Below are 25327 nucleotides of genomic sequence, written 5' to 3' on the forward strand. Positions count from 1 at the left end.
TTTAAACTTTCTAACTCACAGACCCTTTGCAGTGTAGATGCCGATGGCTGTGACTGGCGAGATATGCGGGATAACAGGACACAGTACATTTTCTCTTCAGGAGGTCGCCTCACAGTGCCATTTGTTGTGAATTATTATATTATTTTATTATGTGCAGCCAGTTTCTTCCCTTAACGGATCATAACAGATGGGATTATATGGTCTTTCATGAGAACTAGCACTAAAGTCTCATTGGAAAGGAGTGTGTGACAGCTCAATGACTGCTTTTGTGTAGCTCCTGTCTTTGAATTCAGAAGATGAAAGGACAAGGAGGGGGTGGAAACCAGGGACAGGACTGAGCTGGCAACTGGAAACACATGTTTGATCAGCTGGGTTTTTTTTTTTTAAAAAAAAAAAACTAAATATATATTCTATCTGCCTATCTGGTAATATTGATACATGATACAAGATGATGATATTTATTAAACAAGTGTATCTTTAAGAAAAGATAATGCACATCATAAGTTGCCCTCTTTATTTCACATAATAAGATTTTGGCATGGATGCTGAAATGTCTGTTTTTCCTGTGGCCTTATTAATCCTTTTCTTTCACAAAGAACCTTATTTAAATGTCATTTCCCCCCTGAGCTGGACAATTTAGAATCTCAAAATATACTTACCACTGCATCCCAAACAAGAGGCAGTGTTGACTATTGAAATCATGCAGGCAATTTAACTAGAAAATGAACATTTTGGTGATGCATGCTTATATTAGATAAACCGACTCATAAATATACCCTCAAATATACCCCATTATATTTTTTTTTAAAAACCAATTTCTTCAGACATTTCCAAAAATATGCAATATTATTTTTGGACCAGCATAAATCATGTATATTTAAAATTCAGTACACTAAATTTAAAGTTAGCAGTTAGATTAAGCAGATCTGGAATTTCTTTCTCAATGGACTAGTCATAATATTCTTCATATTACAGTTGGCAAATACATATTTTCCCATTTTGTAAAATGATTAGAAGATGCAGTCATACTTTAGGTCAGTCTTTTTTCTCCCATCAGTTATGCACATCTCAGTAATGAAGTCATAAGCTAGTTACACACAGATTAGAAATAAAGATCATGATCAGCTCAAGTTAATACTTTTTAAGTTCTGTTGATTTCATTGAAAGAAGAATAGCATGTGCTTAATGCTTCTATCAAAATAAATGGGATTTTAAAGTGCTTAACTCTGACTAGAGCAGTTCTACATTCTAAAAATACTTGTTGGCATTTGTCTGTCTCGAGAGAGAATGGAGTGTGCCTCTGTGGGTGAAGCCAAATCGCTGTGTTAGCAGCACTGAAGTGACCTTCCCTGGGGTGCAAGCCAGGGCAATGTGTATGAATGTCCTGGGCTGCCCAGACGGCAAGACTCCCCCAGCCTTGCTGATGTGGTCCAAAGCAAAGCAAAGCAATATGTTTGGCACTAGCTTGGCTGGAGGGATTGCTGGAAAGAGGCGTATAAGGTGGTGCCATCCAGCTGTCTTAGGGTCTCTACTACAGATATATGTATGGTTTACTTTTTAGCCTTTTCTTTTCCTGAAGAGACCCTGCAATACTAGTGGACACTCAATTATGCATTTTGCTATATCCCTAGAACAACACACATTTTTCAGATGGTGCTCATTTTTCAGATGTGCTCATTTTCCTGCACAATTAAGGCTGTGATCCTACAGACACTTACCTGAACCCAGTGGGACTTACTTCTGAGTAAACACACATTGGGTTGTGCTGCATGTTTGTCTCAATTTCCTTACCTTGAGACTGAAAAATAGTGAGATATAGGTTACCCAGGTTTGTAATTATCCACCCAAAGCAATCTGTCTGAGGAAGTGTCATGTGATTTAAAGCTTGCAGTTTGTTTTTAAACATGGGCAGAGCTCTGTCAAATCCCTACTGGACTTACACTAGCAGGGAAGAAAGTGAGGAGGGGCTTCATGGTCTCTCTTCACCTTTTAAAGGCTTTTTTTCCTGTTGGGGAAAAATCATTTCTGCTGGTTCAGTTGGAATGGTTGCAACAAGGACACATTCATGGACAGAGCTCCTAATCTGCCAAATCACATCCCATGGACCATATGATTGCACCCTAATTGTGCTGATAAAAAAATATTTATTTTGTGTTTCTTCTTGTTGGACCAACACTGTCACTGAAATGTTAATGAATATTATTTAGCTACTATTTACATTTCTTCCATTGCTTAAATGCATTTTTGTCTTTGCTGTCATCAATTCTTTCTTTTCTGTTTCAACTTTGAACTACAGGCAGAACTAAAAAGCGGAGTCTTGTCTTTTCTGCTAAGCAATGGCATTATTTTGACACATGTGAATCTCTGGTTAGGCTTGTCCTATTGCGATGGAAAATGGAATAAAGTTATTCTGAAGAAAGGAGGGTTTGTAGTTTCAGCAAGTGTAAATGAATTGAAAGAACATGTGGTGGAACCTGGTTTGGACCAGCTGTTTGTAAACTCTCCAGTCTACATTGGCGGAATCCCAGATGAGGTCCAGAATGTCTTTAAAGAGCTGGGATTAGAACAAGGTATGTTACTACAAGGGAAGGAAACATGTCTGGAAGTGGATAGCATATATTGTGGCAGCTTGCTGAGCAATTATACAGTTTGGTCAAGTAGATAGCATGCAGAAATAGCAAGTGGAGAACTTGCCCAAGGGCCTCCCCAAAGCTGGAGCCAGCTTTCAAGGATTGGAAGGAATCCCCACCATTTGTGAAATACTTCTTTTATACAGGGGAATTCCAACTTATATGAGGGGTTCTCTTCCTGGCTGCCGCATGCAGGGCCGTCTTAAGCCCATCCAGCGCCCTGGCACTAGGTCCCTCCAGCGCCCCCCTCCAGTGCCTCTCCAAGGGCCCGGGAGTGCCAAGCGGACTACGGCAGCAGCGGGAGGCCACCTCCGAGGACTCCGCGCTGCGCCTTCTTCTCGTTTCCCCAGCGCTGGGTTCTGCTCAGTCAAGCTTCGCCACCAGCGCGCGCACCACGGGACCAGCAAGAGCTGCTTGGGCGCTGTGTGCGCGCTGGTGGTGAAGCTCGACTGGGGAAACGAGAAGGAGGCACAGCGCAGAGTCCTCGGAGAAGGAGAGAGACGCACAGCCTCTCAGCTAGTGAAGTGCAGTCCTGGCCAGATCGCCGGAACCCTGCGCTCACTTGCCGCCCTACCAGCGCCCGGCGCCGTGGTTCTCCGCGCCACTAGCCTCTATGGCTAGGATGGGCTTGGCCGCACGCGTCAGCAGAATGCATGCAAGTCCATTCTGCCCTATTCTGCCCCTACCCCATCCCCTTTCAACACTGAAAATGGTGCACATGTTAGCGGTCACATGGGTGCTAATTGTGCACAATTAAATTTTAAAGAATTTCTCCCGTGCCTTCTCCTTTAACAAGAAACAATAGTTGCTCTTAACAAGGCTGCCCTGATATTAGAGAGACACAGTGGTATGTTAGATTAATTTCAAACATTAACCCATGGGTACATTTGCTGTAGATGACTGAGATTGTTGTACACCACAGTTGGTATTTCTTGTACACTGAGCAGTGGGCAGCTGTAGCAAAGCTTAGAGTCAGATTCTAGCAGTACTCTCTGTTCATCCCAGCCAGACCGCTAAGTGAGGATAGACATTTTGGGGGCTTTTTGATTGGGGCTTCTAGAGATCCTAGACCCAGGGGTTGTCTAGTAAACTTTCAGAAGCCTAGGGCTATACCAGGGCTTTGCATTTTATATCCTATTTGCCAAATTATAACAAATTAGATTTATAACAATTTGTATTTGGCCTTTGCTGCAGAAGCTCCTGATAAATTCCAAAGCAGGCCACCAGGAGGTAGGAAGTAACAATGCTATACTACCAATAGCTGTGTTGGGCCGAAGGTGTGAGGGTAAAAAGTATGTAAGGGGCACATGTGGAAGGGAGACTTCTAAGCATGCCTAGCCAAAGGCACTAAGAAACCTCCTTACAGACCTTCCAGCTCAACTTGGGAACATCATGGATGGAGAAGACGTAGACACTGGAGGCAAAGGCAGTCTATGTTTGGGAGCGCTTCTACACAGGGGTGGACATGACAAATCTGAATGGTGGGTGTGTCACCTGATTGATTCATGTGTGCCTTTCAGATTTGCAGTGTGCTTATTCTGCTTTACTTAAATGCCTAAATAAACATTATGGATGTTTTAAGCACAATTTGGATTGCTTTTGTTGTAGACAAGCTGCTTTTGGGTAGTTTTTCAGAACATAAACAGCTACAGTTTTCTTAAGATGTGCCTTGCTCACTTTGCAACTGGAAACGTAGAGGTGGGAAAGGTGTCCGTGCTTCACCCCCAATTTTCCCACTGCAAATGGTCTCATCCTGAAGTGACTTTGCTCTAATAAAAGCAATTATTAGTTAGTTACCCACATTGGCTCAGTATGTAATTTCAAGTTGGAGTTAGGTAAATGAAAGCAAACAGATACCCACCCACCTACTATTACCCAATTAGAGCAAGGCATTCTAAGTACTTTTCAATTTTTTATATTATGGCTACAATAATTAGACTGTAAAGCACGTGTGAATATTCATGTTGTGAAAATAGCCATTTCACACTGCTTCTGTTATTATGATAACAGCATTTAACTACAAATAGCATAAAAGTTATATATTATAGGAATAATCTGTGATAGGTTTCCTCCCAAATCAATATTTTGCACCTGTTGATGTGAATGCATGCTGACAAGTGGCAAAATTAAGGTTTTTCCATGTTGCCTGAAATGTTGGATAATTGGTGTACATTTCAGTGCGGTAGAACTTCAGGAATGATAGCTCTGTATCAGCTCAAATATTTTTTTAATCATTTCTCAAACATAATTTGAAGTTTAACGTTTACATCTAGCTCTCCTTATCGCTGAAATGTAGCACTGCAAGAAGCAAAACATGATTCTTAATTAACAACTGAAGCCCTTTATGTGATACTAATCCCTTACTATTTGCTAGGTTTTGGTGGCTGCATGAAGGATGTTAAATTTACACGAGGTGCTGTCGTTAACTTGGCATCTGTGTCCAGCAGTGCTGTCAGAGTCAATCTGGACGGATGCCTATCAACTGACAGTGCTGTTAACTGCAGGGGGAATGACTCCATCCTAGTGTACCGAGGAAAAGAAAGGAGTGTTTATGAGAGTGGTCTACAGCCATTTACAGGTACCACACGGGCCTCTTCCTTATATGAAAAGCTGTGTGACTTTAGTTCATTTTCTACTGTTCTATTCTCACATTTATACACCTCCCCCCCCTCTCTCTTGCAAGAATATTTGTACCGGATAATTGCTTCTAATGAAGGAGGAACTGTATATAGTACTTGGGACCGTGGTCGCACAAGAGAATCAGGTAATTAACATTTCTGCATTTCGTTCTTGTATCCAGCCTGGCTTGGTAGCAATGGCAATGTTTAATGTGGAAAGAGAGAAGACACACCAAAACTACACACTGAAATCAAAGAGGCTTTTGGCCCAGTTCTTACAGTTGTTATTTCGAACTTGAAATGCCATGGTTACAATTCAATGTAGGATTAAATACGCTACGACAGTTGTTTTTAGTGGGCTTCAGCACATATAAAACCAAATTATATTCTGGTCCATATATTTCATATATTTCTTGATTTTCATATCTTTTAAAAAAGCATCTTAAGCTATGTGTTGACTTGCCAGATGATAATTTTGTTTTTGTGGCCACTTGTCCAATTTTTTTTTCCTGAGCAGAGACTTTTGGGGAGGGATTATACATATACATATACTAGATAAAACATCAATTTTAGTGGTGTAATTTCATAGGTTCAAGGCCACACATGATCCATACAAATGTTAGAAATTTGACAAATACGTATGTCTGGCAAGTACAATTATTGATAGAACTGAGCAAAAAAATAAGCATTGGGGTGGAAAGTCAGGCTCCCCCTGAATTGTTGGAAAACTTCAGCACCACCCTGAGAATATTTGGTGGTACTGAATATATCACAACAAATAGGGTGAAAACTTGTGGACATCTTAGTACCTTGGTTCCCAATGTGGGGCATATGTTATGGGAGTGATCAGGATTTTAGAGATGCTTAGGTAGGGCATAGCCAAAAAAAGGTTGGGAACCACTGCCATAGTGGATTCAGCTTTATTATTGCTGGAACTTATTTTAATATTTATTTATAAGAGTGATTCTTCACCGCCAACTTATTGCAAAAATTCAGGGTGGTGTACAATAAAAAATTCAAACATCATAAAATTATTAAATCATAAAACACGGAACAAATGAACAATCTTGAATCAAATTAGTTCTCTTCAAAACAGTTGTTGATAATGTTTTAAGCAGGCAATGAAATATAATTGTGAGTGCCACTCTGATTTCAGTGTTGGGGTAGGGGGAATGTGTTCCAAAGTCCTGGTGTCACTAGGCTAAAAGCCTTAGTTTGCATAATATATATGATAACAATGCGACCATCAGGCATCCATTCTGTAGATGACACAAGGGGTCATCTACAGAATGGGGTCATCTACAATGGGTACAGTATAAGGTACAAGGTCAGGTAACCTGATCCTAAGCTGTTGTTGAAAGAGGCAATGGGCTTGGTTTCTAGTCCTTCTAGTCCACCTCTGTGAGCCCTTCCTTCACCCACCATATGAACTAACAAGCTTTTTTTTTTCATTCAGTATTAACTGATACAAAATGTTTCAGAAGATAATTTTCTCCCTTTCCTGTTGGGAAGGGGCCATTCCCTTCCACCCTGCCCTTGCAGCCTGACCTTTGAGGAGGAGCCACAAGGTTCTGACAGGCCTCCTAGAGGCCTCCTAACTCCTTCCCAAACCCTAATAAGTGCTTGCTCAGCATTCAGAAGGAGGCAGAAGAACTCTAGGACTTTGTCAGAGTCCTCATACATCTTCCTGAAGCCGGACAAGCACTTACAGTGGTACCTCAGGTTACAAACGCTTCAGGTTACAGACTCCGCTAACCCAGAAATAGTACCTTGGGTTAAGAACTTTGCTTCAGGATGAGAACAGATATCTTGCTCTGGCGGCAGAAGGAGCCCCCATTAGCTAAAGTGGTGTCTCAGGTTAAGAACGGACCTCCCGAACGAATAAAGTTCTTAACCAGAGGTACCACTGTACTGGACTTTAAGAAGGTACCCTCCTCGAATGCACACCCAGTGTGACCACATAACCCAAATCTGCCTCTGCCCCCCCCCCCCGCTTGAATTTGTTGGTGAGAGTGATAATAGGTAGAGAATTTTGGGAAGATATTTTTTTCCCTCCAACCTTGTGGCTTCAAGCTGAAAATATAAAGATGATTTACTTTTTGGAACAGCCATTTTGCAGTGCCTTTGAACCAAAACTTTCTGATTTCCTTTTATTGCATGAACTGTTGCAGTATTGTTTGGACTGAATTGATTTCTTCAATTATTGTCATAAAATGCTGAAACCACTCTGGTATATGACCTCCGCAATCACCAGTCTCTTTGCAAATTAGTAGTATAATGTTCCTGTGTCACAAAAAGCTGCTTTCCAATGCTTTTTACCAAAGCAGAGTTTTGACTTGCAAATGTGCTGCTTATACAGCTTAATGCCACCATGTGGTCGACCATCCCAAAGCGAGCAACTGCAGCCATATTTTTGCCCTAATTGTCTGACCAGAGTAACTCAGACCATAAATTTATATTTACAATCTGACCACAGCACAGAACAGCTACATGTTCCCAAGGGCTGGGAAATAATTGCACTATTTAATTATTTTTGAGTCAGTTTTGTTGTGTCCCTTATGAGAAGACCATCTGCTATACAGTACCTTACCTTGCCCTGTGATACATTTCAGAACTAACAAAATCAATATATTAATGTAGTATTGTCAGCAACCTGAAGATTTGCATGCCGATCATTGCTCCTTTCCGGAAGAAACATAGGCAAACACTTTGAAATTTAGAATACTGATGCCCCTTACACAGACTACCCACCTACCAGATTATTTTTTTAAACGAGTCTTAAGGTATCAGGGCGTAAAAGAGGGGCAGTTGATGCTGAGAGGCTACAGCAGTCCTAATCACCAGGACTCTAGAGTACACATGCATTTATAGCAAAACTATCATCCATCATCCTGCCATAAAGTTCCTTGGGCCTTTCCTTGGCATCCATTGTGCAGTCATCTGTGATGAAGTTGTTTCTGGCCAGATCTTTACTTGATATAGCAATATCTAATAAATAGTTAAAAGTTATTGGAAATAAGATTTTTTTAAAAAACAACAACAACAAGGGTTGCAAGACTTACACGAGCTGTGCTTTGAAAGTTATTTTAATCACCTTCATTTATAAAGAAACAAAACAAAACAAAAAGCAGCAACCTGTACTTTATTATTTGAACTGACCCAAAGCAAAGGGTCTTGCAAAATGTTAAGCTTTGTTTCCTTCTTAATTATAACTTACGTCCCTGCAATGCACCATCTGTTGACATTAATAGACACACATCCATTGATAATACAGAATTAGATTGCATGTAATATCTCTAGGTTTTGTAATTTGGGAACCTGAAAATATGAAACTCCAGCTGTTTAGAAAAAGACATCATTTTAGCAAAAGTTTTACTTCTCAGCAATGAAATTTCAAATGCTAGTGTATAACAATAGTCTAATTATCTGTTCTTACTTGGATACAACATTATATTGTTTAAACTTCTACAGTCCACCCCCTTCCCTTGTGAGTGACGTTTCAAACACGTTTGATACATTAAATGTATTTTGAAAACCTGAACTAGACAAAGAAGAATGTTATGTAGATGGAGTTCTGATGGTTTTGAAATATAGCTAAAAGTGAATGGCTCAAGATGTGCAGTCATATTAAATCAATGCTGGAAAGTTACAACTCTAATAAATTGTATTTATGCTAATGGCGAATCTGATTTACTGCAACTATTAAAAGTGAAGAATGGGGCAACAGTCTTCTTAGGACTGCTGTTTTCTCTGTTCCTCTTTTATCCTTCCACAGTCCCACAAAACGTGCCGACACCCTCACAAGCTCACAGCATAAATGGATACAGCGCTGAGGTTACGTGGGACGAACCAGTTGGGGTCAAAGGTGTAATTGAGAAGTACATTCTAAAGGCGTCCTGCAAAGATGATCCCAGCATACCTACTGTCAGAACGGAGATTTCTAATGCTAGTGCATTCACAGGTACATGCCAATAAATATGTGTGTGAAGCAGTATTTTTAATCTGTTGGTGGCGGCGAGATGAGCAACTGTGTTCAGACACTGCAAAATAATTTGGTGTTTTCATGAGTATGAGAGAAAGAGAACATGTCTCTGGGTGGAGTGAAGCAAAGCCAGAGGGAGGACAGCTTGAAGGCAAATACACAAAGAGGAACAACCCATCTCTTTATTGCCCAGACAGGGAAGGAAGCCTGACCTGGAAGCCTGACCTGGAAGCCTGACCTGGAAGCCTTTAGATGGGTCACTGAGTAAAAGATGGCCTGCTTTGGCTTATTGGCTCATGTTGTTTGGGCAATATTCCACAAATTTCCTTCTGTTTTCAAGGCAATGCCCCTTAGGAATAACAGGATTGGAAATTGCTTTGGTGTTGGAGGATGTCTTCTTTTTCGTCTGGAGTATCCTTTTCAGCTTTTATGTTTGAGAAGCAGGAAGATGTCAGGAGGGAAGGGAGATCCAAAGAAAGCGGGGAGGGCACAGGGCCTTAAGGAAAATAGGCAGAAAGATTAAAAAAGGATTCTAGTAAGCAAAAGAAGGCAAACACATACACGTTTGGGCCGCCTGCTTGCTCTCCCCCCCCCCCCCGGCCGCGTAAACAATGCTTCTACCGTAAAATATTTTTCTTTGGCACATACAGTGGTACCTCGGGTTACAAACACTTCGGGTTACAAACTCCGCTAACCTGGTAGTAGTATTTTGGGTTGTGAACTTTGCCCCAGGACGAGAACGAAAATCGTGTGCTGGCGGCGCGGTGGCAGTGGGAGGCCCCATTAGCGAAAGCACGCCTCAGGTTAAGAATGGTTTTGGGTTAAGAACAGACCTCTGGACGAATTAAGTTCATAACCCGAGTTCGTACCACTATACTGTAAATGACACCACAGGAAGAAGTGATGGCTCTGATTAGCTTGTGAATAAATACAGGAAGAATGCATGGTTCTGATTGGCTTAGGCTGGCTTGATTGACAAGGAGTGATCCAGTGCCCCATCCCCCCTCCTTGTTGTTGTTGTTTAGTCGTTTAGTCGTGTCCGACTCTTCATGAACTCATGGACCAGAGCATGCCAGGCACTCCTGTCTTCCACTGCCTCCCGCAGTTTGGTCAAACTCACGTTGGTGGCTTCGAGAACACTGTCCAGCCATCTCGTCCTCTGTCGTCCCCTTCACCTTGTGTCCTCAATCTTTCCCAGCATCAGGGTCTTTTCCAGGGAGTCTTCTCTTCTTGTTTGGTTTTTCTCTCTGTGGCTTCTTACACAGAAAAAAAGGGAAGGGGAATGAGCAAAAGAGTGCACCGCCCTACCTGGGCCATTTCTTTGGGTAGGAGATGGTGGCTATTGGTGGGACCTGCTGGTAGTGATTGTTTTGATTGGCTAAAAAGTCCTGTGCTTTAATTTTTGTGTATTTTGTCTTGTGGTTTAGCTATGTTTGAAAGGGGTTAGGGGCTATGCAGCTTTCATCTTTCCAGAAGCCCCTTGCTGGCAAATGAGTAGTTTAAAATAAATGTGGCAATATCATTTTATTTCTCCTTTACTAATACAGTAAAAACATCTTACTGATTTCTGTATAATTGAGTAATCAGATCTAAAAGTCAGCAAGCTAACTTTTGAGAGCACTGTTGGTCAAGCAGATGTATTTCAAGGACTTTTCAGTTCAGCCATGTGCTTATACCTGTTTAGTTGATGTTTGCTTAAATTCACATGAAAAGATTCTGTCAGCACAAATATTTGGGGAATGACAGTTCTCCTTATTGATATCCACAAGATAATCCTGAACAAACAGCAGCATTTTCTACTTATTGCTCAGTTTATGTCATTGATTCTGTTCTTGATTTAAAAGGTATCAGTCATCAAGGGAGCAGAAAAAGAAGTTTTGAATTTAGGTGACTTTAAAATCAGGATCTCATCATTGCCTAGGGTCCAAAAAGTTATTTTTTGTATGTGTTCTCTCTCCCTCCCTCCCTCTCCCTCCCTCCCTCTCTCTCTCTCTCTTAATTCTTTTTTTTAAAAAAAAATAATTCTTTTTACCCATACATATTACAAAATATTTTTGAACCTCATCTCAGTCTCAGCCCAGGGTTGATATGGAACATGAAAAAGATGATTAATAATAACCAAAAGCTGCCTTGCATAGTTCTTTGGAGTGCAATTTACCTATACCCAGTCTGGGAAGAATTCCCAAAGTTGTGAAGTTATTTTAGAAGGTTAAATGTTTTAGGTAAATATTTAATATATGTAAAATATTTAATTAGAATATGCAGACTCTATCTCTGTAAATAAAATATCATTATGTAAAACTGCTTGCAGCTGAAAAGCGAAAGCCTTTTGATAACTGAATTTTTAAAGTATTTTGAGTAACACGGGCCATTGCTGAGGAAATATAATATACATGAGGGGCAGTCATATGTTTGAAATAACTTTTTGTGGGGAAATTATTAAGAGAAAGAGAAGGAAACATGTTTAACTCTGTTCAACCTGTGGGGTGCTTTCAGACAAGTGACAACTTTTGCATGTGAAAATTGATATGATAAAGTTGCATGATAAAACTACTTCCTTAGTTACTAATGAACAAACCCAAGAAAAGGATCCATCAATGGGGAACAGGGGCAAGGTTTCATGCCTATTTATGAGAACTGATAACATTGGTAATCTTTACTTTAATGTGAATACAAGGTGTGTGTGAAGTGACAGCTGTGCCCATAAATGTAATCTGGGCCTTCTCAATTACAGCACCCAAATTGTGAAACTTCTTTCCTAAGAAAGGTTCACAATTGACTTGTGCAGTTAAGATCTTATTCTTCCAGATCTTCCACTTGTTATAATTTCTACCTCCTTTAGATAGTGCTCACTAGTTTTGTAATGTTGTTTTAATATTGTAACCTACCCTGTGCCCCTTTTGCAAACTGAAAGGCAGTAAATAAATTAGGTTAAAATTAAGTTCAACCAGGGCCAGCCCACCCATTAGGCAAGATGAGGTGATGGCCTCAAGTTGCAGGATCCACAGGGCAGAAGATCTAGCTTCCAAGGAATAGATTGCCTGTGCTGCTGCCATGGTAGCAGGGACAGCTGTGGCACACTCCATGGAGGCCAGATCTGCCGCCTCGCGCCCTCTTGGTGAATAGGAGGCACTGCCGGTCTCCTCCCAGCGGGGGCTAACCCCTAGGGCAGGGCTCATCAAACTTTTTAAACAGGGAGCCAGTTCACTGTCCCTCAGACACTGTTGGGGGCCAGACTATAGTTTGAAAAAAATAAGGTTGTTTTTTTTTTTGCAAATGCAATTGCCCCCCTCCCTTCAACAACTATCACACTGCCCCTAAAGTTTGCGCACTCACAAATGTTAGTAAAAGGAATGCCTGCCAACTGGGGGGGGGGAGAGTGTACCACGGTACCTGTAGTAGCTGAGCAGCTCGTTGTTAAGCACAAACCAGGGTTACTGGTAGCCCTTCAGGTAGTTGGTCCACTTTAAGAGCCAGCCTTTGTATGTGTCGGGACCGGGGCTGGCCGAGGTCGGGGTGGTCGTGGGGGTGGAGGGCAAGAGCTCCTCGAGGGTGGTGGCCCCGATGAAGAGTGAGGGGGGGAGGGTAGCGAGACGGATGCTTGCAGGCCAGGCAAGGGATGGCGCTGAGCAGGGAGACCAGCCCACAGGTGTCGGCGCTGCACAGTGGCGCGACTGCCTTCCCCATAGGTGCCGATGCCGCCACTGAAGCTGCGCCCAGCTGTGCCTCCTCCTGGCTGCTTTGCCTCAGCGCCGCCGCCAGGGCTAGCGAGGCAAGTTGGGCTGGATGCAGAGGTCGTGCATGGAAGCGGGTTCTGCAATTGCCGGGTGGGCTGGGTTCAGGGCCCTGGTGGGCCGGATCTGGTCCATGGACCGTAATTTGAGGATCCCTGCTCTGGTGTTTCCTGGGGGGGGGTCTGCACTTACCCGGTGCGATTTAGAGCAGGCAAACCACCAGACCAGGCCTTTGGTTCCTCCTTCAACCATTGAATAAGGTTGATATGATTACTCTCCTTGTTTCAGGTGCAGATCTTTATTCCCCTCCCCTTTGTTCCTGATGCAGTTCTTCATTCACCCATTCTTTCCTGGCAGGGGGGCAGCAGCACCATTTTGCGGTTTGCCTCAGGTGCCAAAATGGCTTGGGCTGGCCATGAGTATAATAATTCACAGTCAGCATAGTTGTCAAGGTTAGCTCTGCTATGGTATGGTCATTATTAATCTCAGAGCTTTCGGTAGAGCTCTCTGCCTAAATCTTATAGAAACCCTGTAGCAGAATTCTGGCCAACTTAATTTTTTTAAGAGCTGATAAAAATCCAGTGGTCTTCAGATGTGAATTCTCCTGCTTGCCTTTTGCGGGTTGATTGCAAAGCAATTTGCACAGCTGGGCAGGTCTGCAGGTGTTTGGAAATGTGTTAGATAGGTGGCCACCTACTAACGCATGAGTTAATGCAGAGGACATGGGAAACCTCACAGGAACTGAAACTCTGCTGGCTGTTAGCTCAGGTTGTGCCAATAAATCAGAAAGCCATAAGGGCAGGCTTACCTGTGCTAGAAACATTTGTTTCCTTGGTGGAGAAGATTGCTTCGGTTGAAAATATGTTTCGTTATTTTAAAGGAAAAGGCTGCAAATCAACTTAAATCTCCTAAAGCGGATATACAGGGAGTGTATATTTCATAAATGGCTAACACTGAAAAGACAGTTGTTACTTTTTAGATTGTACTTTAAAAAATATGGTTTGCCTTTTTCATTCTCTGTGTTTGTTTGTTTTTAGAAATGAACCAGCAAAGACTGTACGCCTTGTTCAGACAATGAGGAAGAGGTGTGAGATGTTCATGCTTCCTTCTTAGTGGGGGGAGAAGATACTTAATGGACATGGGGAGATCCTGCAGGGTTTATGTTTTAAGGCCAGGGAGATCTAGCATTTGTTTCAGTACAGGATCTCATCAATGTACTTGGTGTCTTCTCTCAGTGGCAGGAAGAGGGAACCTGTGACCCTCCAGATGTTGCCAAACTACAAATCCCATCAGCTCCAGGGATTATGGGAATTGCAGTTCAGCAACATCTGGCGGGTCACAGGTTCTCCACTTCTGCTTTGTGATGAGGGGATGAGTGCATGGATAGCGGAATATTGAAAGTACAAGTTCATTGAATTCCAGAGCCTCTGTAAGCAGGGATTTCCATTTTCATTCTAGGATGCAAGACACCTGTTTCTTTTCTCACTTGGGTTATCCATATTCAAAAAAGTTAACATATGAAGTATCCTTGAAAAACAGCCTTCTATAGTGTGTTTTGTGGCAGTAGTTTTTTTTAAAAAAATAGCACAAATATTTATTGACAACTGTACATCTTCCAGAGTAGTGAGTTCTCATCAGACAGGGAACTTTGTGTGTGTGTGTGTGTGTGTGTGTATTGCTGAGACTTGAGTGTATGTGAAACTGCAGTGGAATAGAAATACAATAGTGGCTATACTGCGATGCAGTTATTCTAGGAAGTCATACATGTATGGGTAATTATATGATATCTTCTGAAGATTCATATGCCTGTATGCCAGAGGGGGAAATGACTTTCCTGAATACTTTTCCTGGACTTTTCTTCAGCTGAACTTTGCCTCTTTTGCAAATGAGATTTCAAGCCTCAGTGAATCAGATCTGCAGTCAGACAAGTGGAAAAATGCTTTTCCTGCTTGATACCCAGTATTTACCATTGTATTATCTAATGCACAATCTAAAAATCAGCATTGCCAAATCAAAATTCCCATAATGTGTCTCCTTCCCTTTTATCTATCTGCGAAATACTTGTGCATTGTCCTCACTTGCAGAATAAGGATCATCCAATTGCTTTTTGTTATGGTCTAAAATAACCCAGGACACCTGGGTTATTTTTATTTAGTTATTTAGAAGAACCACTGTTCAGGGTGTTCAGCAGGGTGAAATATAGAAGAAATAATTAAACAATAAATACATAAGTCACTTTTTTAAAAGCATGGGATAGAAATAACATATAATATTTATGCATCTTACCCATGGTGCTGTAGGTAGAAATCTTTAGATGAGCAACCTGGTGTGAATCTAGACACAGGAAAAAAAATGCTATCAATAAGTCAGAAATTGGATTGCTATAACAAAAGAAAAAAATCTCTTTGGAAAATCGTGTTTTAAAATTTTCTGCTCTCTAGTGCCATTTGGTGTTGCACGTTTATAGCGCATTCAAATTGCTGTTTCTTTACTAATGTAGTTGAGTCCCTGGATGCTTCCCATGAGAAAGGTTGGAATGCTGCTGTGGGAATAATGCCTCTCACATTTGTATAGAGGTCTCTCTTTGTCAAGGAGAAGGGTGAGAGCAGGGGCCATGTACACAAAGAAGAATAAAAGCTACAACAATGAGCTCACAGCAGGCAGTGTTCTGTGTAGTCTAATTGTTCAATGGGAAAGCACAATGCAAAGGGAAACAGGAGGTGGAGGTTCAAGCCTCAAGGTATAGACTTCTGTGTCAGGGGTAGGGGTTGGGCAGCCAAGGACTATATATCCTTGGTGGAGTGCTACTGTCAGGATTGCGCCATGGGCAGAAGACTGGAGTGAATCAAGAGCCCAGAAGCTCCTGGGTCCTTAAGGTATCCCTGGCCATTAATGATTTGTAACCTTAGGCTGAATGCAGGCTAATGCAGGCTATGGGAGAGACAGAGTTTTGATTTTTGCTCTGATTGTAATTATGTTCTGTTATATACCGCATTGGCCTGAATATAAACTGCACTTTCCCCCCAAATTCTGACTGTGAAAAGTTAGTGTCGCTTATATTCACGACCTTACAAAAATTGGCTTTTACTATATCGCTGCTGAAACAGCTGCCCTAGGTCAGTGGCCCTGCCTTGCTTTCCAAGGCTGGAATGGAGAGTGCCCCCCCCCGCTCAGGATGCCACCACGAGGGCCATCAGGGGTGCGGGACAATGGCGCCCGCCCTGACCGTGGCTCCCAAGCCTCTCCCAAACTGCCAGAAAGAAGGGGAAAAGGCTGCTGGCAAGGCAGTGTGGCTCCGCCTCAGGAAATAGCCCGGGAGCACGGGGCTATGGTGCCCAGCCCGCCCGCAGCTCCCAAACCTCCCCCAAGCCGCCAAAAAGAAGGGGGAAGGGGGGAAGTCTGCCAGCAAAGCGGTGTGACTCCCCCCCCCCCCCGAAGCAGCCCGGGAGCAATGATACCCGTAGGATTTTCTTCTGCATTCGCCATTTATGGGTGTGAGTGCCTGTGAAATTTTAAGGAACGGCTTATATTCAGGTATTGTCTTTTTTCTTTCTCCCCCTTGAATGTTAAAGGTGCGGCTTATATTCGGGCTAATACGGTATTTAAGAAGAAGAACTTATGCTTGATCATGCATTTGATTTATACAGTACACAACTTTCTGGATGTATCTTTGATTGTTTTGCATCTGTTTTGAATAAGTTCTGGTTGGTAAAGATGGGTTTAGACATTTTTTATTCCAAAAGGAATCAGCTTTTGTGCATCCAATTGCTGCACAATATCAATATCTGCATTACGGCAGTGTTTAACTTAGGCAACCTTTTTTGCAGTTATAACTTTTCACTATTGTTGGGTTGGATATGACTGACCCCTAAGAAGCATAGGATTCTGATAAAAGGCTTCTTCTTCTCCACCACGCCTCCCAATACTCTGGTGTTAACTGTTGTGTGGTTGACTCTACTTATAGTTGAGCATAGAAGTATGATTAAATTACATTGATATTAGCCCTGTTGTAGGGCCATACATCTAAATACATTAGTGAAATCATGGTTTCACTAATCCAAGGAAGTCCTGTAATGGTCTCCAAACTGTTTTATTAATATTGTGTTGATTAGGAACCGACCATTACTGTGGAAGTTCCAGGGCTGCATTCCCTTCACCACCCTGTGGACAGATTGAGAAATATGCTTTAGGGAGACATAGAAGACAGAAGTGCCATGCCATCATTGCTCCAGTTTCTACTAGCCACTTTTGAGTGACATTCACAGCAAGAAAGAACAATCATTTTCATACATTCATCAGTCAGTGCAGAGAATGTAATTGTCCATTGTCCTTGCCTAGGACAAGCATGGTGAGAGGAGAGATTTATTATACCCTCTCAAATATGTGAGCTCAAAAGATGTCAGGGAAACAATCTTTGCTCTCAGTGTTTACTAATTACGCAACCATATGTAAGACAAACCTGATGCAAAAACCCCCAAACTTGTTCTAGCAATAGCTACAATGTTTGCTTGTTCATTGGTTGGCACAGAGCAGTCCATGTGTCCAATAATGCACTTTGGTCCTTTAAATAAATGTTCCATCTTGATTTGGGATGGGGGAGCAATTCAATTCAGATCACATTTTAAGGTGCACCTGTCTAATTTGCACTTTCCATAACTGTATCTGAAGTGAAACATAGCCAACCTTCAATGTTCACATTTTTCTAAATTTTGCCATGCCATTCTTCAGCCATGTAATGCGTACCAGCATGCATGTGTTGAGGTAAAGTGTGCATTGAAATGAATATATTAGTGAAAACTTACAATATGTATTATATTAGGGGAAATTGCTTTGTAAAAATGTGTATATTTTGGGCACATGAGCCATCAGTGAATCTAATGTAAATGCAACTGAAGATAAACAGATGTCAAAGCAGGGTCAGAAATGGAACCATAGAACTTCCCTCTAATGTTCCAGTGATGGGAGGGAGCAGTTTGAAAGTGCATTCAATAAGCATAAAGTAAGCATTATTGATGTTTTCAAAGTGTTAGCATCCCATGTAATGCTGGAGTGTTGGCTTCTCTATTAAGCTCTTTGGAACCAGCCGATCCAGAGATCTCACCACTAAGCGCTAATGCATTTTGCATTAACGCTTAACACCAACAAAGTGTGACTCACCACAGTGGTGGGGTGAAAAAGGAGAAGCAACAACACAGGATTTCAGTTATCTGCAGCACATAAGCAAATGCATGAACCAAACCTTTAAATGTGATATTTGCATGTGTGTTCCCCCCTCTCTCTCTTTTCAAAAAAAGTAAAATGTCAGAATGTGCTTTTTTGTTTTAAATAGGAAATGATATTTTTGTGGTTTGATGTTACTGAGCTTTGGGGTTCCATTGCAGTTTATATAGAGCTGCACTGAATTTTTGTGTTTTGACAATTTTTACATGGGCTTTTAAAGGGAAAGCAAAATTCCACTCAAATACTTGCTGCCTTTCTGTCTTTTTCCCCATCCCCCCTCTCATTTATTTGCAGCCCATTTCAATGCTTTTCTTCTTCTTCACTCTGGGTATCACTCTGTGATGATGTTATGGGGGACTATGATGAGAGAGCTGGTAGCTTATGAATAAAACAAGTTAGAGGTGGGGTAAGGTTGGCTTGGATTCCCAGCCCCCATATAATCCCTCATACATAATACCCCTCAGCAATGGTCAATCTACTTAAATTGTGCCCTCAAAACCCCTCTTAGGTCAAATCCATAACTCTATTGCATGCAAAAGTCTCATGTTCCATGGGCTTGAGTATTGACATCAGCCCCTTGTCATGGTCAAATCACTTCCTGTTGAGATGTAGGCTTTCAGCACCTTCTCCCCTTGTAGAGGAGGGGGACCTATGAGGATGGTCTGCTCTTGGAGGCTGATGGGTCAAATGGGTTTCCAGATGGCCCTGGGAGATTTTCCAGCTGATATGACTGGTGTTCCTCTTGAAGCTCTGTCCAACCTCTAGAACATCTGAATGGTTTGGGCCATTATCACGATAGTCTCTGAGAGCCATCTCCTGCTTCAAGGAGCCCGTTTGACTCCCGGTATACTCCAGAGTTTAGGGCAAGGAAATTAGCTGGGAGACTGCTTGAATGCAAGTGGAAGACAGCACGAATCAAATGCAATCAAACTCTGGTTGAGGGCTCATCATCAAGCCTACCTAGTAGCAGTGAAGGCAGCAAGGAATACATACTTTGCTGCCTCTATTACATCCTCTTTGTGCCATATGGCACAGAGCTTTTATGGATAGTGAGGAGCCTCTTACAATCTGGCCTGAAGGAGGTGGCAGAACTGATGGTAGCTCACTGTGACTTGTTTGCAAAGCAATATGAGGATAAAACTGCTTGCATGCACCAGTATCTTGACTCCACTATTACAGCAGATTAACCTCAAATGGGGGTGGGGCTGTGACATCACTTTATGGTAGTTCCGGTCCTACTTGGATGGTTGTCTCTTGGGGACTGTTCTTCAGCCCTGTGGAACCTTCAGGGTTTGATTTATTCCCCATCTCATTAAACATCTACATGAAACCGCTGTTTGGGGTCATCCAGAGGTTTGGAGTACATTGTCAGCAATATGCTGATCTAGGTTAAATTACTGCAACACGTTATTTGTGGGTCTGCCTCTGCAGTCAGTTTGAAAACTTCAGCTGGTGCAGAATTCAGTAGCCAGGGTGCTCACCAGGGCAAGATGGTTTGAGCATATAACCCCAATCTTGGCTCAACTGCACTGGCTGCCAATTAGTTTCTGGGTCCAATTCAGATTGCTAGATTTGACATATAAACCCTTAAATGGCTCAGGCCTGCAATATCCCAAGGGCCTCCTCTCCCCGTGTTAACCAAGCCAGACTTGGTGACAATCATCTGAAGCCCTTCTTCATGTGCCTCCTCCATGAGAGGTTCAGAGGGTGGCAACATGAGAATGGGCCTTTGTGGTTAATTGGTACCAGTAAGTGTCATTAATATGCATGAGACTACAATACAGGGGGACAGGTGTGGTCCTCCAGTTCATTTTGTCTGGCTCTCAGAACTCCCCCTAAGCCATGTCCCCATCCCAGGCCACACACTTTACTAACCTTGCACCAAGCTTTCCTTGAGTGCTTTTGCCTGGCTGGAATGTGCCCCTGAGCTGTGCTAATGCCTTCTGCTTGCTGGATGGAGCTAACTTTTGCATGGTTATAATTAGCTCACTGTGCAAAGATAAGAGTCACATCCATTGCTCTCTTGGGTTTGCCTTCATTGTTGGCCTGTGGCCCCCAGAAGGTTCCTCACAAGGTAATGTGGCCCTTAGGCTGATAAAGGTTCCCCACCCTGGCTTCAGTGTTGCAGCCCTTGGTGCCAATCTAGTAGCAACCTGTCAGGGCACTGCCCAGCGAGACCTTAAGGGTAGAGAGGGCGGAGGAGGCTGGGCAGGAATGGCTGGGAGAAGAAGGACAGGGAATAGTAATAGGAGAAGGGGAGGGCGTGGCAGGAAGTAGCCAGGGAGTGCAAGGGCTGGAGGATGCTGAGCAGGAGCCTCAGCACCACCACCAGCTCAGGAACAGAGGGAGAGATTACTCAGGTTCCGTCAGCCAGGGAGAGGCAGGAGTGGAAACGTAAAACACAGAGGCGGAGATTGTTGTTGTTTAGTCGTTTAGTCGTGTCCGACTCTTCGTGACCCCATGGACCATAGCACGCCAGGCACTATATGCCTGTTGTCTTTGTCCATGGAGTTTTCTTGGCAGGGATACTGGAGTGGCTTGCCAGTTCCTTCTCCAGGTGGATCACGTTTAGTCAAAACTCTCCACTATGACCTGTCCATCTTGGGTGGCCCTGCATGGCATAGCTCATAGCTTCTCTGAGTTATTCAAGCCCCTTCGCCACGACAAGGCATTGATCCATGAAGGGGAGAGGCGGAGATTAGGACTGCCTAAATTTTTATGCTGGAAAAGAACCCACCAAAAGTTACTTCCTGGATCTGAGTCCGACAGTACAGATGGGTGAATGATGTCTGCTGCTTTGTACATATGTAAATAAAACCTGAAATATGTATAGCTTTGAGTGATCAGCACCATTTCTTGCGGAGAGCACCCCCACCACCCTTACACAACCTAAACAGCGCAAGTTGTTATTTTAACACAGGGAGTTAAAAAGTCCCTTGGGAATTCAGTTCATATGCATTCGCATGCACGTTTTTCATAATAAAATGTAGTTTTGTATGCTATTTTAATTAATATATGAATTTTTGTGCACACCTTTTGGCTTGAGGACAATTCAGAAAGATGTGGATTTTGAAGGATAGCCATGTTCCTTACCACAAGGATGTTAAAAAATGGGCAGCAGTGGGCAGAAAATACCTAAAGACACACAGTCGTCTAATGCTTGGTAGATGTGATTATGAAATGAGTTAACTTTGAATAAAGTCTTGGGGAATCTGTTGCATCTGACCCTTCTGGCTACACCCCTTGTCTCACACAAATGCTTGCAGTTGGTAGGTATGAAAAAAGTACACTTCTTATTTACATAGTTCAGTAAGATACTTTTTCCTCCTCTCTCAGCTGCCAACCTAGCTGTTTGGCTAGCATCCACTGTAATCTGTTCTCCTTCATTATGTTAATCTGTGGGCGGAAAGATTTCTGTCATCTTCAAATCGCTTGTACAGCAATGGTAAACACCTTGGCCTGTCTGTAATTGGACAGGTGTCTGCATTGGTGTCACCCAGCTTTTAATTCAATTAAAGAACTGGCTGCTCTGCTCTCATTACCCACTCATTTCCTCTGCACTTCCAGTCAGTCAGTGAAATTTATACTCAGCGCCTGCCTATCCTGCAGTACAAAGTCAGCAGCCCCATAACTAAGATCCTCATTGATGTACACACACATTAATTTATAGCTGAGCAAATTAAATTATGCATTGTTATGAAAATATTCTGAGACTGTCATAGGTACCGTGTTTCCCCTTTTTTAAGACACCGTCTTATAACATTTTTTCCTCAAAAAACCACACGGTGGCTTATTTTCAGGGGGTGTCTTTTTTTTTTTAAGTGCTGGTACAACTGGGTCCCACTGGCTCAGGACACTCGGCGCCCTCTTCCGCGCACATTTAAACACCACACTCTAGCCAACTGAGCTCTCCAGGTTTTACTGTCAACCAGGCTGGCAGCAGCTCTCCAGGATTTCAAACTTGGGGGTACCTGGGGGTTAAACCTGGGATCCTTCTGCATACAGAGCACAGGGTGCTCTGCCACTCTGTTATGGTCTTTTCAATTTTCTGCCTCTTCTATTTTTTCCCTTTCCCCTTGGAGGCTTTTAAGCAGAGGCTGGATGGCCACCTGCCTCGGAGACAGATGTGCACACAGGGGGAGGACTTTGTGAGGGAGGCTGTGACCCGTCCCACTCCAAGACGCTTGTGAGGGAAGCGCGAGGGGGATGAGGCTTGGGCCATGCCCCTGGCGCGCGCGCACAACCCCGACTGACGGACCAACTGAGGGAAGGGAGGGATGAAAGGGGAGGAGGGGGAGGGGAGCAGCTTCGGCCCTCAGTGAGGAGGCCGGGGCGGCTGAATGACGAGCCGAAGCGGAACCTTTTGTCTGTCGGGGGGGGGGGAGACGCGCGCGCAAACACACAGAGATGCACACACACACACACACACCCCGAGAGAGACGCGCGTGCGCGCACGCACACACACACTGACACACCAAGAGAGAGAGAGACGCATGGGGGAGAGAGAAAGAGACGCGCGCGCACACACACACACACACACACACCGACACACCGAGAAAGAGAGAGACGCATGGGGGAAAGAGAGAGAAAGAGACGCGCGCACACACACACACCGACACACCGAGAGAGAGAGACGCATGGGGGAGAGAGAGAGAGAGAGACGCGCGCGCGCACACACACACACACACACACAGAGAGAGACGGACGCACAGGGAGAGAAAGAAAGAGACGCGCACACACACAGAGAGAGTGCGGCTGCAGCGCTGACAAAGCACGAAGCAGCGCTGCACTTAGGGGACGATGGCCAGGGAGGGGGGCTGCGGGGTTGAGGCAACGTGTGAAAGGGAGGGATGGCGAGGAAGAAGTGGGGAGTGAACTGATCAGGGCTTTAACATGCCCGCACGCGCAAAAGGGAGGCTTGGAATGTGGAGATCGGTTCTGGCTGCTTCTCTTAAAGTGCGCAAGCAACGAGCCTCTCTCTCTTTCCTCCTGCCGCTCGTGCCCTTGGTGCTCCGTGCGGCGCTGCTTCACGCTTTGTCAGCGCTACAGCCGCCACCACTTCCGGGCACCGACCCGACCCCGCAGGCTTCCTCCTCCTGCCGCAGCCAGCATTGCAGGAGCTGGGTCCTGCTGGCTGGTGCTCTGTGCGGCACTGCTGCATGCTTTATCGGCACTGCAGCAGCCACCGCCGCTTCCGGGCACTGACCCGACCCGGCAGGCTTCCTCCTCCTGTCGCGGCCGGCATGTTGGGTCCTGCTAGCTGGTGCGGAAGTATGGCTTATTTTCGGGGTATGTCTAATAGCTCTCAAATGGTTAAAAACCCTGCCATGGCTTACTTTCTGACTACGTATTAAAAAAGGGGAAACACGGTACTTGTAGTGGGTTTTAGAAAGAACTTTTATCTTAAAACATAATCATGCATTAGTTATGACAGCTGAGTGGATGATGAAGCACTGGATGTGGGGGCCCCAAAAACTTTGTCTTGAATTTTGGTCAGTTCTATATTGCCCTGTGAATATCCAGTTATGCCCAAATGCTAGAGTTCACCAACAACACCTACAGAGCTCTACACAATATTTAAAAAAAGCTAAATGAGCACATTTCTAGCTAGAATGTGGATTGTAATTGAGTTGATTGCAGAGTAGCATTGGGATTAAAAATGGTGTATGTGTGCATCTATAAAACCCATCACCATAATCTTCATCATCATCATCATCATCCTCAGATAATTATGACTTCCCAAGCAGTTAGCTGTTAACTTCAGTTTTTTTAAAGGATGCAGTAATATAGATCCAGTTTCCTGGAAGGAAGTTTATTTCTGAGTATACATGTATAGGTTTGTACTGTTAATTTACATAATTTGTCAAACATAAACACTCATAAAAGCATAACAAAATTAATAAACAGTAGAATAAAAATCAAAAACGCCATACATATCAACAGTGCTTTTTTCTTGGGGTACACAGAAGTACACATACTGCTGAACATTTTGTGAATCTTTGTACTTTTGTCCATTTACTGTATTCATTTTCCCAAATTTGAACTATAAAATGGTGATTTTCTTGAGTCAAAATGAGAGTACCCCTAAACATTTTTAAAAGAAAAAAAGCACTGCATATGAATAGCTATATCTATGAAATTCTGCCTTAATCACTGAACCTTTAGTTTGTGACAACAGTACTCTGATCCCTTGTCATCTTTGCAGTATAATACTACTGCAATGCAGGCAGGTTCTTCCTTTAAAAAATTATTACGTCACAGCAAACGTTCGTCTTTTTTTTTTATTAAAAAAAACCCCACATGGTAGATTACAGGCAGTAAATCAATTGAAGGTACCACTCTTTCTGGCCAGTGAAGGGAACCTTTGGAAATAAATTAAAATTCCAACACAGACATTTTGACACAGTGACCCCATGAAACTGAATAATGTCATTTGTTAAATATGGATGTAAAGTTAAGAGTGTAGCGGCGAACCGAAATCACACCTAGCACAAGAGGTCCACTTGGTATGCAAAGCAAGTTTTTTTTTTATTAAAATAGCCCCTGTTTAATCATTAGTAATATTTAATTTAGTATCTGTTTCGGAAGACAAACCTTGAGGCCTTATTTTGATTTATCTGAAGTAAATGAAGAAAAACCAGCAGTGTTGTACCATCAGGCTGTGGTTTTTAAAATTTCATTTACATTCCATTCTTAATGAAAAATCACAACAGCTAGGCAGTATATGAAATGCAGCTCAAATATAAAGATTTTTCTTACTGTATTTTTTAAAATAAAATTTATTAAATAGCAAGTGTTTACTGTAGAATTACCGTATAATATTTTAAGTGAAACAATTATTTGTTCAAAATTCCTAAGTGGCATTGAACAATATTTAAGAGATGGTCAGTGATAAAGATGGTTTAAATTGTGGCTCATTATAGTTCTTGGTATATGTCCCAGTTTTGAATATCATTGGTTTTGCAGGACAGGGTGAAAGCTCCCCCTCCCCACCAGTAAGATTGTATTAACCTAGTGATTGAATTTAAATAAATTTGACAAACCTTTGAAATACGAAGTGGTCATATTTGATGGCAGAGTGGCCAAAAAATGCAGAAGAAATATTTGGTGTAACACTACTCTGCCTTGATTGATTGCCTTGCA

General features: G+C 42.9%; 1 protein-coding gene across 1 annotated transcript in view; it reads left to right on the forward strand.

Annotated features, from left to right (window-relative positions):
* USH2A (usherin) overlaps window positions 1-25327 on the forward strand; it is a 455954-nt gene that overhangs the window by 158607 nt on the left and 272020 nt on the right. Inside the window, exons 27-30 of the mRNA XM_088666687.1 lie at window positions 2297-2570; window positions 5005-5208; window positions 5314-5394; window positions 9024-9209. Of these exons, the coding sequence (XP_088522813.1) occupies window positions 2297-2570; window positions 5005-5208; window positions 5314-5394; window positions 9024-9209 (745 nt within the window). The remainder of the gene's footprint in view (window positions 1-2296; window positions 2571-5004; window positions 5209-5313; window positions 5395-9023; window positions 9210-25327) is intronic.

Source organism: Zootoca vivipara, chromosome 3 (assembly GCF_965207765.1).
Source record: "Zootoca vivipara chromosome 3, rZooViv2.hap1.1, whole genome shotgun sequence".
In the NCBI taxonomy this organism is placed as follows: domain Eukaryota; kingdom Metazoa; phylum Chordata; class Lepidosauria; order Squamata; family Lacertidae; genus Zootoca; species Zootoca vivipara.